Genomic DNA, 16,854 nt, shown 5'->3' on the forward strand with positions numbered 1-16,854 from the left:
CACAAAGATATTCCTCAAAAACAGCAACCCCAAGGCACATAATTGTCAGATTCACCAGGGTTGAAATGAAGGAATAAATGCTAAGGGCAACCAGAGAGAAAGGTCAGGTTACCCACAAAGGGAAGCCCATCAGACTCACAGTGGATCTCTTGGCAGAAACCCTACAAGCCAGAAGAGAGTGGGGGCCAATATTCAACATCCTTAAAGAAAAGAACTTTCAACCCAGAATTTCATATCCAGCCAAACTAAGCTTCATAAGCTAAGAAGAAATAAACTCCTTTACAGACAAGCAATTGCTGAGAGATTTCATTACCACCACACCTGCCTTACAAGAGCTCCTGAAGGAAGCACTGCACATGGAAAGGAACAACGAGTACCAGCCACTGCAAAAACGTACCAAATGGTAAAGACCATTGACACAATGAAGAAACTGCATCAACTAACAGGCAAAACAACCAGCTAGTATCAAAATGGTAGGATAAAATTCACACGTAACAATATTAACCTTAAATGTAATCGGCCTAACTGCCCCAATCAAAAGACACAGACTGGCAAATTGGATAAAAAGTCAAGATCCATCAGAGTGCTGTATTCAGGAGACCCATCTCTCATGCAAAGACACACACAGACTCAAAATAAAGGGATGGAAGAAGATTTACCAAGGAACTGGAGAGCAAAAAAAAGCAGGAGTTGCAATCCTAGACTCTGATAAAACAGACTTTAAACCAACAAAGATCAAAAGAGACAAAGAAGGGCATTACATAATGGTAAGAGGATCAATGCAACAAGAAGAGCTAACTATCCTAAATATATATGCACCCAACACAGGAGCACCCAGATACATAAAGCAAGTTCTTAACAACCTACAAAGAGACATAGACCCCCACACGATAATAGTGGGAGACATTAACACTCCACTGTCAATATTAGACAGATGAACAAGACAGAAAATTAACAAGGGTATCCAGGACTTGAATGCAGATCTGGACCAAGCAGACCTAACAGATATCTACAGAACTGTCCACCCCAAATCCACAGAATATACATTCTTCTCAGCACTACATCACATTTACTCTAAAATTTACCACATAATTGGAAGTAAATCACTCCTCAGCAAATGCAACAGAACGGAAATCAAAACAGTCTCTCAGACCACAGTGCAATCAAATTAGAACTCAGGATTAAGAAACTCACTCAAAACTGCACAACTACATGGAAACTGAACAACCTGTTCTTGAATGACAAATGGATAAACAATGAAATTAAGGCATAAATAATGTTGCTCTTCAAAACCAATGAGAACAAAGGCACAATGTACCAGAATCTCTGGGACACATTTAAAGCAGTGTCTACAGGGAAATTTATAGCATTAAATGTCCACATAAGAAGCAAGGAAAGATCTAAACTCGACACCCTATCATCAAAATTGAAAGAGCTAGAGGAGCAAGATCAAACAAGTTCAAAAGCTAGCAGAAGACAAGAAATAACTAAGATCAGAGCAGAACTGAAGGACATAACTGAAGGACAAAAAAACCTTCAAAAAAATCAATAAATCCAGGAGCTGGGGTTTTTTTGAAAAGATCAACAAAATAAACCACTAACCAGACTAATAAAAAAGAAGAATCAAATAGCTGCAATAAAAAATGATAAAGGGGCTATCACTACCGATTCCACAGAAATACAAACTAGTATCAGAGATTACTAGAAACAACTCTATGCACATAAACCAGTAAATATAGAAGAAATGGATATATTCCTGTACATTTACACCCTCCCAAGACTAAACCAGGAAGAAGCTGTATCCCTGAATAGACCAATAACAAAGTCTGAAGTTGAGGCAGCAAATAATAGCCTACCAATCAAAAAAAATCTAAAGCAGATTTATAAGAAAAAAACAACCTCATCAAAAAGTGGTCGAAGGATATGAACAGATACTTTCAAAAGAAGACATATATGAGGCCAACAAACATATGAAAAAATCTCATCATCACTGTCATTAGAGAAATGCAAATCAAAACCACATTGAGATACCATCTTATACCAGTTAGAATGGTGATCATTAAAAAATCTGGAGACAACAGATGCTGGAGAGGATGTGGAGAAATAGGAACACTCTTACACTGTTGGTGGGAGTGTAAATTAGTTCAACCATTGTGGAAGACAGTGTGGCGATTCCTCAAGGATCTAGAACTAGAAATACCATTTGACCCAGCAATCCCATTACTGGGTATATATCCAAAGGATTATAAATCATTCTATTATAAAGACACATGCACACGTATGTTCACTGCGGCACTGTTTACAATAGCAAAGACCTAGAACCAACCCAAATGCCCATCGATGATAGACTGGACAAAGAAAATGTGGCACATATACAGCATGGAATACTATGCAGCCATAGAAAAGATGAGTTCCTGTCCTTTATAGGGACATGGATGAATCTGGAAACCATCATTCTCAGCAAACTGACATAAGAACAGAAAACCAAATACCGCATGTTCTCACTCAAAAGTGGGTGTTGAACAATGAGAACACATGGACACAGGGAGGAGAACATCACACACTGGGGTCTGTTTGGGGTTGGGGGCTAGGGGAGGGATAGCCAGGGGTGTGGCGGTTGGGGAGGGATAACATTGGAAGAAATGCCTGGTGTAAGTGACAGGGGGATGGAGGCAGCAAACCACCACAGCATGTATATACCTATGCAATAATCCTGCAAGATCTGCCATGTACTCCCGAACTTAAAGTATAAGAAGAAGAAAAACACAACATACTTCTAACTACAAAGAAAGATATAAAAATATGTACCAGTTAAGGCACTTAATCCTATTCCTCCCTAACAGTGACAAAGAACTAATCTATGAGGTTATGACTATGTCACAACATTCCCAGTTACCTTGCAATCACTCACATATTTATTTCCTCCAGAAATGCACTCTCAACTTTCTGGAATCTTTTTGTATTTTCCTTCTGAACCACTGTCAAGGTAAAAAATCTATTTGTTCACTCCTCAGTTTTTGAAGTAACATTTTTTATTTATCTCGAGTAACTGTTGCAGTTTCAGTCAAGGTCACCTAGACTTCCTGTCTCTAGGCAGATAAACTCTATTCTTCCCTTAAGGTAGTTCCCAGTCAGTACAGAATTTAAAAACCCTGAAACTTTTCAAAACTAGAACAATTAATTTAAAATTTAAATTCTTTAAAAAGAATCAGGATCTAAATTATCTTAATGTAACTTCAGTTTCCTTAAATTGAGTCTTATTTGTATTCAAATGGTATTTAATATCCAGAAGATCACACAACCTATATTATATGGATAAACTCTTCATCACATCTCAATCATACTCTTTAAGCTTAAAAATAGTCTCACTTTCCAGGTGGCTGGCAAGATGACTGAATAGGAACAGCTCTGGTCTGCAGCTCCCAGTGAGATCAGTGCAGAAGGTGGGTGATTTTTGCATTTCCAACTCAGGTACCCAGGTAATCACATTGGGACTGGTTAGACAGTGGGTGCAGCCCATGCAGTGTGAGCCAAAGCAGGATGGAGTGTCAACTCACCTAGGAAGTGCAACAAGTCAGGGAACTCCCTCCCCCAGCCAAGGGAAGGCACAAGAGACTGTGCCATGAGGAATGGTGCACTATAGGCCAAATACCACTCTTTTCCCATGGTCTTTACAACCCACAGACCAGGAGATTCCCTCAGGTGTCTATGCCACCAGGGCCCTGGGTTTCAAGCAGAAACCTGGGCGGCTGTTTGGGCAAACACTGAGCTAGCTGCAGGAGTTGTTTTTTTTTTAATACCCAGTGGCACCTGGACCATCAGTGAGACAGAATTATTCACTATCCTGGAAAAGGGGCTGAAGCCAGGGAGGCAAGTTGTCTAGCTCAGTGGATCCCACCCCAAAGAAGCCCAGCAAGCTGAGATCCACTAGCTTGAAATTCTCACAACCAGCACGGCAGTCCAAAGTCAACCTAAGATGCTTGAACTTGGTCGGGGGAAGGGTGTCTGCCATTACTGAGGTTTGAGTAGGCAGTTTTCCCCTCACAGTGTAAACAAAGCCACTGGGAGGTTCAAACTGGGCAGAGCCCACCACAACTTAGCAAAGCTGCTGTAGTCAGAGTGCCTCTCTAGATTCCTCCTCTCTGGGCAGGGCAACTCTGAAAGAGAGGCAGCAGCCTCAGTCAGGGGCTTATAGATAAAACTCCCATCTCCATGGGACAGAGCACTTAGGGGAAGGGGTGGCTGTGCATGCAGCTTCAGAAGACTTAAACGTTCCTGCCTGCTGGCTCTGAAAAGAGCAGTGGATCTCCCAGCACAGCACTCAAGCTCTGCTAAAGGACAGACTGTCTCTTCAAGTGGGTCCCTGACCCCCATGCCTCCTGACTGGGAGACACCTCCCAATAGGGGTAGACGAACACCTCATACAGAAGAGCTCCAGCTGGCATTTGATGGGTGCCCCTCTGGGAGGAAGCTTCCAGAGGAAGGAACAGGCAGCAATCTTTGCTGTTCTGCAGCCTCCACTGGTATTACCCAGGCAAATAGGGTCTAGAGTAGACCTCCAGCAAACTTCAGCAGACCTGCAGCAGAGGTGCATGACTGTTAGAAGGAAAACTAACAAACAGAAAGGAATAGCATCTACATTAACAAAATGGACGTCCACACAAAAACCCCATCTGAAGGTCACTAGCATCAAAGACCAAAGGTAGATAAATCCATGAAAATAAGGAAAAACCAGTGCAAAAAGGCTGAAAATTCCAAAAACCAGAACACCTCTTCTCCTCCAAAGGGTCACAACTCCTTGCCAGTAAAAAAACCCAAAACTGGATAGAGAATGAGTTTGACAAATTGACAGAAGTAGGCTTCAGAAAGTGGGTAACAACAAACTCCTCTGAGCTAAAGAAGCATGTTCTAACTCAATGCAAGAAAGCTAAGAATCTTGAAAAAAGGTTAGAGGAATTACTAACTAGAATAACCAGCTTAGAGAAGACCATAAATGGCCTGATGGAGCTGAAAAACACAGCATGAGAACTTCATGAAGCATACACAAGTATCAATAGCTGAATCAATCAACCAGATATCAGAGATTGAAGATCAACTTAATGAAATAAAGCGTGAAGACAAGATTAGAGAAAACAGAATGAAATGGAATGAACAAAGTCTCCAAGAAATACGGGATTATGTGAAAAGACCAACCTATGTGTCACTGGTGTACCTGAAAGTGACGGGGAAAATGGCTCAAAATAAAGGGATGGAGGAATATTTACCAAGCAAATGGAACGCAAAAAAAAAAAGCAGAGGTTGCAATCCTAGTCTCTGATAAAACAGACTTTAAACCAACAAAGATCAAAAAAGACAAAGAAGAGCATTACATAATGGTAAAGGGATCAACACAACAAGAAGAGCTATCCTAAATACATATGCACCCAATACAGGAGCATCCAGATTCATAAAGCTAGTTCTTAACGACCTACAAAAAGACTTAGACCCCACACATTAATAATGGGAGATGTTAACACCCCACTGTCAATATTAGACAGATCAATGAGACAGAAACTTAACAAGAATATTCAGGACTTGAACTTAGCTCTGGACCAAGTGGACCTAATAGACATCTACAGAACTCTCCACCCCAAATTAACAGAATATACATTCTTCTTAGCACCACATCACACTTATTCTAAAATTGACCACATAATTGGAAGTAAAACACTCCTCAGCAAATGCAAAAGAATGGAAATCATAACAAACAGTCTCTCAGACCACAGTGCAATCAAATTAGAACTCAGGATTAAGAAACTCACTCAAAACTGCACAACAGCATGGAAACTGAACAAGCTACTCCTGAATGACTACTGGGTAAATAATAAATTAAGGCACAAATAAATAAGTTCTTTGAAACCAATAAGAACAAAGACACAATGTACCAGAATCTCCAGGACACAGCTAAAGCAGTGTTCAGAGGGAAATTTATAGTACTAAATGCCCACAGGGGAAAGCAGAAAATATCTAAAATTGATACTCTTACATTACAATTAAAAGAACTAGAGAAGCAAGAACAAACAAAATCAAAAGCTAGCAGAAGACAAGAAATAACTAAGATCAGAGCAGGACTGAAGGAGATACAGACACGAAACACCCTTCAAAAAAAAGTCTATGAATCCAGGAGCTAGCTTTTTGAAAACATTAACAAAACAGATAGACTACTAGCCAGACTAACAAAGAAGAAAAGAGGAAGAGTCAAATAGACACAATAAAAAATGATAAAGGGGATATCACCACTGATCCCACAGAAATACAAACTACCATCAGAGACTACGATAAACACCCCTATGCAAATAAACTAGAACATCTACAAGAAATGGATAAATTCCTGGACACATACACCCTCCCAAGACTAAACGAGGAAGAAGTCAAATCCCTGAATAGACCAATAACAAGTTCTGAAATTGAGGCAGTACTTAATAGCCTACCAAGCAAAAAAAGCCCAAAACCAGATAGATTCACAGCTGAATTCTACCAGACGTACAAATAGGAGCTGGTACCATTCCTTCTGAAACTATTCCAAACAAGAGAAAAAGAGGGACTCCTCCCTAACTCACTGTATGAGGCCAGCATCATCCTAATACCAAAACCTGGCAGAGACATAACTAAAAAAGAAAATTTCAGGCCAGTATCCCTGATGAACATCAATGCAGAAATCCTCAATAAAATACTGGCAAACTGAATCCAGCAGCACATCAAAAAGCTTATCAACCACAATCAAGTCAGCTTCATTTCTGGGATACAAGGCTGGTTCAACACACGCAAATCAATAAATGTAATCCATCACATTAACAGAACAAATAACAAAAACCACATAACTAACTCAATAAATACAGAAAAGGCCTTTGATAAAATTCAGCAACCCTTCATGCTAAAAACTCTCAATTAACTAGGTATTGATGGAATGTATCTCAAAATAACAAGAGTTATTTATGACAAACCCACAGCCAATATCATTCTGAATGGGCAAAAGGTGGAAGCATTCCCTTTGAAAACCAGCACAAGACAAGGATTTCCTCTTTCACCACACCTATTCAACATAGTATTGGAAGTTCTGGCCAGGGCAATCAGGTAAGAGAAAGAAATAAAGGGTATTCGACTAGGAAGAGCGGAAGTCAAATTGTCTCTCTTTGCAGATGACATGATTGTATATTTAGAAAACCCCATCATCTCAAAAACTCCTTAAGCTGATAAGCAACTTCAGCAAAGTCTCAGGATACAAAATTAATGTGCAAAAATCACAAGCATTCCAAAAAGACAAACAGAGAGCCAAATCATGAGTGAACTCCCATTCACAATTGCTACAAAGAGAATGAAATACTTAGGAATACAACTTACAAGGGATGTAAAGGACCTCTTCAAGGAGAACTGCAAACCACTGCTTAAGGAAGTAAGAGAGGACACAAACAAATAGAAAAACATTACATGCTCATGGATAGGAAGAATTAATATTGTGAAAATGGACATACTGCCCCAAGTAATTTATAGATTAAATGCTATCCCCATCAAGCTACCATTGACTTTCTTCATATAATTAGAAAAAAGTGACTTTAAATTTCATATGGAACCAAAAAAGAGCCCATATAGCCAAGACAATCCTAAGCAAAAAGAACAAAACTGGAGGCATCACACTACCTTACTTCAGACTACACTACAAGGTTACAATAACCAAAACAGCATGGTACTGGTACCAAAACAGATATATAGACCAATGGAACAGAACAGAGGACTCAGCAATAACACCACACATCTATAACCATCTGATGTTTGACAAACCTGACAAAAACAAGCAAGGAGAAAAGGATTCCTTATTTAATAAATGGTGTTGAGAAAATTGTCTAGCCATATGCAGAAAACTGAAACTAGACCCCTTCTTTACACCTTACACAAAAATTAACTCAAGATGGATTAAAGATTTAAACATAAGACCTAAAACCATAAAAACCCTAGAAGAAAACCTAGGCAATACCATTCAGGACATAGGCATTGGCAAAGATTTCATGACTAAAACACCAAAAGCAATGGCAAGAAAAGCCAAAATTGACAAATGGGATCTAATTAAACTAAATAGCTTCTGCACAGCAAAAGAAACTATCATCAGAGTGAACAGGCAACCTACAGAATGGGAGAAAAATTTTGCAATCTACCCATCTGACAAAGGGCTAATATCCATAATCTACAAAGAACTTTAACAAATGTATGAGAAAAAAATAACCCCATCAAAAAGTAGGTAAAAGATATGAACAGACACTTCTCAAAAGAAAAAATTTATGCAGCCAACAAACATATGAAAAAAAGCTTATCACCACTGGTCATTAGAAAAATGCAAATCAAAACCACATTGAGATGCCATCTCATGTCAGTTAGAATGGCAATCATTAAAAAGGAGACAACAGATGCTGGAGAGGATGTGGAGAAACAGGAATGCTTCAACACTGTTGGTGCGACAGTAAATTAGTTGAACCATTGTGGAAGATAGTGTGGCAACTCCTCAAGAATCTAGAACTAGAAATACCATTTGACCCAGCAATCCTACTACTAGGTATATACCCAAAGGATTATAAATCATTCTGCTATAAAGACACATGCACTATATGTTTATTGCAGCACTGTTCACAAAAGCAAAGACTTGGAATCAACCCAAATGCCCATCTATGCCAGACTGGATAAAGAAAATGTGGCACATTCATACCACGGAATACTATATGCAGCCATAAAAAAGAATGAGTTCATGTCCTTTGCAGGGACATGGATGAAGCTGGAAACTATCACTCTCAGCAAACTAACACAGGAACAGAAAACCAAACACCACATGTTCTCACTCATAAGTGGGAGTTAAACAATGAGAACACATGGACACAGGGAAGGGAACATCACATACCAGAGCCTATTGGTGGGGGCGGGGGGTTAGGGGAGGGATAGCATTAGGAGAAATACCTAATGTAGATGACAGGTTGATGGATGCAGCCAACCACCATGGCACATGTATACCTATGTAACAAACCTGCACGATCTGCATATGTACCCCAGAACTTAAAGTATAATAATAATAAATAAAAAGTCTCACTTCCCCACTTCAAATGTCAGTTACCTCTTCATCGTCTTCCTCGTCTTCAACATCCAGAATTCCTGAATCCTGTTCAGACTTGGGACTAGTACTTTCTATCTCTGTATCAAAGATTATATATGTATCTTTCTTAGATTTCCTCTTGCTACCTATTCTGGGTTGTTGCAAGACGATGTTATCCAGGTTTCTTTGTTGTTGGGCCTAGGATAGAGAAAAACACACACAAACACACCAAAATGGTGGGGGTAGGGAGAGAGAAAGAAAGAAAAAAGAAACAAAACTTAATTAAGCTTTCAATGAACTTCTAATTTTGAACAAATTGGTATCTTAAAATATTACAACAAAAGGCCTTGGTACATAAAGCTTTAGTCTCAGATATAAAACCAAACACATTAATGTATACCTTTTTAACCCTGAAGCTATCCTATTTTAACTCATTTTCCAAGTTAACACAGAAAACAGATAATCAGTCAATATTATCATAATACTTTTCTAATATATCCATTAAATCTTCACAAAAAGAAATCTATCCATTTTTGCCTAAGTAGGCCAGGAGATTAGTGCAAAATCCTACTATTTATCTTTTATAAGAAAATACCATATTGAGACCATAATGTTTGGAGGAGAAAGGGTAGGAGCTTAGAATTAATTTTAATTCGTTTAGGCTTAAGAGACTGTTAAAAACAGTTATGTGGATATAAGAGACCAGTGAAATATAAAATCAAGAGAATGAATTATCTTCAGAAAATTATTTAACTAAGTAATCCAATAGGATTCCATGACTGTGATCTGTGGAAAGCAGGGTTTTAAAGGGTTTTTTTTCTTCTGAACCCTAGAAAAGGTAGCATAATCCCTTCAGCCTAAAAAAAAAAAATTTACTGAAATGATGGCATGGTTTCAATAGATACAGAGAGGTAGAAAGTGTGACTATCCAGAGTCAACAACAGAAATATTAAACCACACGTTATTAGAGCTAGAAGTTACCTTAATCACCACTCAGGAAACTGAGGCTAGAAAACAAAAGATTTGTTTGAAGTCACAAGGCAAGTGAGTGGTAAATCAGAAGCTCAAATTATGATCTCCTAAATTTCAAATCAGTGATATTTCCACTACACCAACAGTCCCTCAAAGCATGACCAAAATGTTTCCCAAAAATGAGTTGTGGTCAAATCAACAGGAAACCCGGCATCCCATGAAGCCTTCTTATAGATATGTAATACATGCTAACAGAATAAAAGCTAGGAGAAGTCCTATTTTAAAGAAACTTGTTTAATTTGGCTTAATCCAGCATGTTCCAAAAACATTTCCCAATGGAACTATTCTTTTTTTCTTTCTTTTAATGTAATATTTGGTATCACCCCAAGATACAAAGCTTGAGAATGTGACCTCTGAAAGTATACATTTCTTAATCAATATATGATATTTCTCCTCAGTGGCAAATAGAAATTAGACCAGGAGAAAAATCAGTCTCCAAATCTTCTGTATAAGATTAATGAAATGAAGATAAATATAAAGTGTAAGAAGTCCAGGCATGGTCAAATGAGACAGTTATAACAAGGCAGAGAAAAACTTCAACTATGTGAACTAGTTTCTGCCAAGAAAATGAAAAGAATGTACATTCCAGAGATTTCAATCAATGGACATACTTGTTTCTCTACATATTACCCATTGATATTTTGGTTAGATTTACATAAATACATGCCTTCAGTAACAAACTGAGATAGAGAATTACCCAAACTCATTTAATTTAGGTTTATACAAGACACAATATCCTCTAAGCCTTTCTGAAACCAAGTTAAATAGAATATTCTTCCTATTTTTCTCAAAAGTAATATGTTCTTCCCCACATACTTTCAAGGAAAATATACAAAAAGGGATCAAGGACTCCAGAAGCACAAAGGAAGGTAGAACTTCCTTTAAAACTTTCATATTTTAAAAAAGCAAACTCTCAACTAGAGAGTAATCATTTGCTCCCTTAACTCTAACCTCTTTCAGTACAGCAAAATCAAACGCTTTCATAAGTAAGTTGTATTTTATTGAATCCCGTTAATTATTTTTCTTTCACAATCAATAAAATATTGTCAGTGTTTCAAAAGCAATGAACAAATGAAAGTTATCATCTATTCAAAATGTATGTTATGGAACTTGTAGGAGGTGGTAAAGACTAAATACAGATATAAATATATAAATACATATAATATATATTAAACTGAAAATGTAACACTAAAGTCCATGAAAATGAAGCACTGAAGTCCATGACAATGACAAAAAGAAAAAGCCCTTCATAGATACTTTCTAACATGCTATGCTGTTTCATCAAGACCACTGATTCTATCCCTCCAGAGACAACCATTATAATAATGTGGGAAAGAAGCAGCTGACTGATTTCTGCTGACTAGATTGGAGTAGAAGGACAGGGTACACAGCATATAAACAGCAGCTAGATCTTAGCAAGCATTTAGGTGCTTTCATTTTCTTAGTTGTTCAATCTATTTGTAAGTAATTTTTACGCACTTAACCACCTCTTCCTCAAGAGTCCCTCATATATATTCTTCTCTGATTTCCTAATATAGAGAAATTGAGCAAAACCACTCTTTCTACTCTCCCAAAATCCAGTAGCACATGTCCCATTTCCTACTATTAATGTGTGTTCCACCATCGCCTCATTTCCAACATACCTAAAATGAAACTAATCACCTTCCCATTACAATCCCCCTACCTAATGCAGCCAGGCTCTTCTTAAATCACATTTATTCATCATGCCAATTAAATATAAGGGAAATTCGGGGGGAAGGGGCTTTAAACAAACCTAAACTCCATAATCGATCACTTAAATTCCACCATAATAGAAGCTAAACCTAATTTTCCAATGTACTTACCCAATACCCTCCAAGATGAATCTTCCAATCAGATGAGACTCTACCTCCTAATACACTAGGTAAATTTCCACTTCTATATCTTTAGTTATGCCATTTCTCTACCTGATTACCTTTCCCTGCTTCAATCTAACCCTTTCTACAAAACTCAATTAAAATTCTTCTTCCTTTAGAAAGCTATTTCTCACTGCTCTAACTCATGATGCTTTCTCTCTGTACTCCTACCTTCAGTCAAACACGTATTAAATGTCTATATGGTACCAAGCATTGTGTTGCACACTGGTGATACAAAGAAATAAGATGGAGACCCTGACTCCTGAATCTCACATCATACTATTACAGGAAGCAAATAGGCAAAGAAAAGATAAATACGATAAAAGATAAATATGATTTTTTTCAGAGATAAATGGAAAGAGTAACCATCCCAGAAGAATGAAACAGCATGAGAAAGGACTATGTATAAAAAAATATTATCCACTCAGGGAATGGCAAGTAACTTTGTATAATTAGAGTATAGCTTATAAAGGAATAACAGGAGATAAAGTTAAAGATGCTATATAGAGCAGTTTCACTGTTAGAGAAACAATGAAAGAATGTAAGCAAGGGAATAATGGGATCAGCTTTACAGATCAGACAAACCCTCTAGGAGTAGAGGAGTAGTCAACTGGGAGAAGACAAAGACTGGAAACAGGAAATCTAATACAGATGACTGAAACAGTCCAAATAACATTATGAGAACTTGAATAAAGGTAACAACAGATTTTAAGAAGCAAAAGTAACAGAATTTACTGACTTAAATGTAGTACATGAAAGAGAAGAAGAAAATAAGAATCACTCCAAGTATTCTCACCTTAATGATTAGACAATAGGACCATTCTAAACAGTAAGAACAATGAAAATAGTAAGTTGAATGCAGGATAAAAAAAGATGAGTTCAGCAAACCTGTCGGGTATTGAGGTGAAAATAACAGTAAAGCACCTCAGTGTATACAACTCTTTCAGGATAAGAAAAACACTTTACCATTCTTAGAATGCCCCTGGTCCAGAAAGTGACATACACACAGTAAATTTAGATATTTATTATATAAAGGTAAGAGATAACAAAAGAGAATCCATGTGAAAATGAGATTTGGCCCAATAAAAATTTATAAAAGACATGACTTGAGTGCTTTTCTACCCATTAGAAGTTAGGGGAGAAACCACAAGCATGACCTAACCTGGACTGTTAAACTAATTCACTATTAACACTTCTAAAACGGTCAAAGTGTGTCTATGAGGCATCTTATATATGCCATTAAATAAACAGTTATTGTGGACCACAACTTCCAAGGCTACTCAGCAATAAGACTCAGGGAGTTAAAAATACTAAGAATCAAAAGCTAAAGGCTCCTGACTTTCTCAACCCAATTCTGACCTCTAGTGGATTAGAGGCATACATATAAATGACCTACAGAATAAGAAAATAGTTGAAAAGAGGTTTAGGCTTATAGATTGGAAGCCTTGGAGGCCTAATATAATTATATAGGCTTCAATAACAGGGTGCTCTAAATAGGGGAGAAACAAAGCTTCTTGGAAAAAGATATACTCTGAAACATACTAATTGAGTAGGTTACTTCTCTGTGCAATATCCTTATCTATAAAAAAAGAAAAAGATTAATTAAACCTACCTCAGAGCTGCCACAAGGCTCAAATGCGAAAATACATGTGAAGTCTCTTGAATTAAAACAAACAAACAAGCTCTACATGTCTTGCCTTTAAAAAAGAAATAGGAATCTATTTTTTTTTTTTGGAGACAGGGTCTCACTCTGTCCCCCACCTCTGCCTCCTAGGTTCAAGCAATTCTCAGCCTTCCAAGTAGCTGGGATTACAGGCACACGCCACTATGCCCAGCACATTTTTTGTATTTTAAGTAGAGATGGGGTGTCACCATGTTGACCAGGCTGCTCTCAAACTCCTGACTCAAATGATCCACCCGCCTCAGCCTCCCAAAGTACTGGGATTACAGGCGTGAGCCACCACGCCTGGCCAGGAATTTTGTTTCACTATCTACTATGGAAACATCTGAAACCCAGCAATATTTATATACATAATAATTAATGGCATCTAATATCATTGTATGTTATAACAAATTTTGCATTTACATACATTTCAAGTATTATGTAGCTGTAATGGACACCATTAGTGCTTCACTTACATCCTCTGTCTCACCTATAATTCCAGCTACCATCAGCAACCAGTTCTGAACATGTCTAGAAGCATTGCATAATGTAACCTGACATCAGCTTGGCTACTTATGGTATACTTCTTGCTTCCTGCCTTAAGACTTTTCTAATGCCAGAATGTGGAATCCCACAATAAATACTTAGCACTCCTGGAGCACAATCTAGAGGTAAAACAATCCTTGACAAAGAGCTGACAGAAATGTTTCTTTGTTTTGTTCCCTCCATAGTCAGTTCCAAAAGTCTTCTCAGAGTCCCATAGATTAAGGAACCAGACTGCGCTAGCATTGTACCATCGTACTGACTCTCCCATCTTCTCTTTTCATTCCTCCTAACTCTTACTTCTGTTCCATGTGGTCATATAATTGACTAAACCAGCCACATATCAACTCCCCAGGCTAAGAGAAACCAAAGCTAAAATAACATCCCATCAACAATACAGTAAAGTGGAATTGTGACTGTTTTGTGTCTGAACCCCAAAGGATAACCAGGAAAATAAATGTCAAAATCAAGATAGGAAGAATCCAAAGTTGCCACTTCAAGTTTCACCAAACAAAAACAACTGTAAAAAAGCTGCAATTGCAAACCATGGTTTTTTCACGCTTATTGGGACTGGCTCTGGAATCTTTCTTTGGCAACTCCAGTATCAGATTCAAACAAACAAACAAAATGAAAACAAACAAACAAAAGGTGATTTAAGATGAAGGAAAAAGGCCATCTTAAGATAATCTCAAAAAAGTTATTTGTATGTTATTGGCCATAGGAGTATGTTTATGTGGTGTGTGTGTGTTTTGTGTGATATTTTAAAACAAATAAATAGACAAGTAGTTTTCTTACACCTTCATCAAGCCCCAAGCAATTTCCATCAATAAGGTTATTATACTTAGGGCCTTTTGTATTTAAATTAAGGAAGGTGGTCACTATATCACCTTTAAAGTTCTAATAGTTACCCCAGGCCCAGGCAGATCTCCAGGTTCCTGGAGCACTCTTCTCCTGGACAAGGAGTTGGGGAAGCCTCCACCTCCCACAGTCCCCGCCCCATGCAGAGAACTTGGGACCAAGATTTCCCAGCTCCACACCTAGGCATACCTCTGGGCACTTAGTGGCCACCTACTGAATTCTCCTTCAGCACTAGTGCTTGTGCCTGACACTGTGGGACCCATAGGTGGGCCTGCTGGGTCTGACCCCTCCCATCTTACTCACCACCACCCTCAACCGCCAGGGCAAAGCTGGGAGCTGAGACCAGGGTACACTCTACAGATCAGCCCACTAACTGAGGTAACAGAGAGCTTCTCCCAATAAAAAAAGGTCAGATATATACCCAACCACACTGGGCACAATCAGCACTGACCAATATGCGCCACCTACTGGCTTCCAAGTCCAATCACAGACTCAATATAAAATCTGCTGACAGATGTTCATAGTCCATAGAAAAAAAGCCAAAAGACCCTGCCCAACATTCTCTGTAGTCACAGGCCCTAGGGAGGGGAAAAGAGAAGAGGAAAAAATATATATATATATATACATATATATATATATGTATGTGTGTGTGCGTGTATATATATATATATATATGGGCAAAAAATAAAAATTTAAAAATTTCACCCACACGAAAATGATTACAGGCCAGGAGTAGTGGCTTATGCCTATAATCCCAGCACTTTGGGAGGACGAGGTGGGCTGATTGCTTGAGCTCAGAGTTCAAGACCAGCCTGGGCAATACGGCAAAACTCCATCTCTAACCAAAAAACAGAAAGAAAGAAAATATCCTGGGGCCTGTAGCTGTGATCCCAGATATTTTGGAGGCTGAGGTGGGAGGATCACTTGATTCCAGGAGGTGGAGGTTGCAGTGAGCTGAGATCATACCACTATACTACAGCCTGGATTATAAAGTGAGACCCTGTCTCCAAAATAGAAAAGAATTACAGAAATTAGAAGTGCCAGTATCTCTAGCTGAGAAGGAAGCAGTACAAATATTCTGCACCATGAAAAATCTGAATGTAGTGACACCATCATAAGGTCACAAAAGCTCTCCAGCAATGACTCCTTACAAAAATGGAAATTTAGAAATAACAGATAAAGAATTCAAAAGGGACTACAAGGAAGCTCAATGAGATCTAAGAAAAGGTTGAAAACCAACACAAAGAAACTTCTAAATCAACCAAGGAAATGAAAAGAAAGATAAATATATTTAAAAGAAATTAATTGGCCGGGCGCGGTGGCTCAAGCCTGTAATCCCAGCACTTTGGGAGGCCGAGGCGGGTGGATCACGAGGTCGAGAGATCGAGACCATCCTGGTCAACATTGTGAAACCCCGTCTCTATTAATACAAAAACAATTAGCTGGGCATGGTGGCGCGTGCCTGTAATCCCAGCTACTCAGGAGGCTGAGGCAGGAGAATTGCCTGAACCCAGGAGGCGGAGGTTGCGGTGAGCCGAGATCGCGCCATTGCACTCCAGCCTGGGTAACAAGAGCGAAACTCCGAAAAAAAAAAAAAAAAAAAAAAAAAAAGAAATTAATTAGAGCTTCTGGAATTGACAAACTCACTTAGGGAATTTCAAAATACAATGGAAAGTTTTAGCAATAGGCTGGACAAAGAGGAAGAAAGAATTGCAGAGCTTAAAGACCAGTCTTTGAACTAACCCAGTCAG

General features: G+C 38.3%; 1 protein-coding gene across 5 annotated transcripts in view; it reads right to left on the reverse strand.

Annotated features, from left to right (window-relative positions):
- The window catches only part of EXOC6B (exocyst complex component 6B), a 742,202-nt gene that overhangs the window by 411,330 nt on the left and 314,018 nt on the right, over window positions 1-16,854 (reverse strand). For 4 of the 5 annotated variants that reach the window (XM_012475649.2, XM_064364233.1, XM_064364232.1 and 1 more), the window contains one exon: window positions 9,134-9,310. The exons of the other annotated variant lie outside the window; for it this stretch is intronic. In XM_012475649.2, coding sequence (XP_012331072.1) covers window positions 9,134-9,310 — 177 coding nt within the window. The remainder of the gene's footprint in view (window positions 1-9,133; window positions 9,311-16,854) is intronic. 5 annotated transcript variants of the gene reach the window in all.

Source organism: Aotus nancymaae, unplaced genomic scaffold (genome assembly GCF_030222135.1).
Source record: "Aotus nancymaae isolate 86718 unplaced genomic scaffold, 86718_ANA_hifiasm-v0.15.2.pri h1tg000057l, whole genome shotgun sequence".
NCBI lineage: Eukaryota > Metazoa > Chordata > Mammalia > Primates > Aotidae > Aotus > Aotus nancymaae.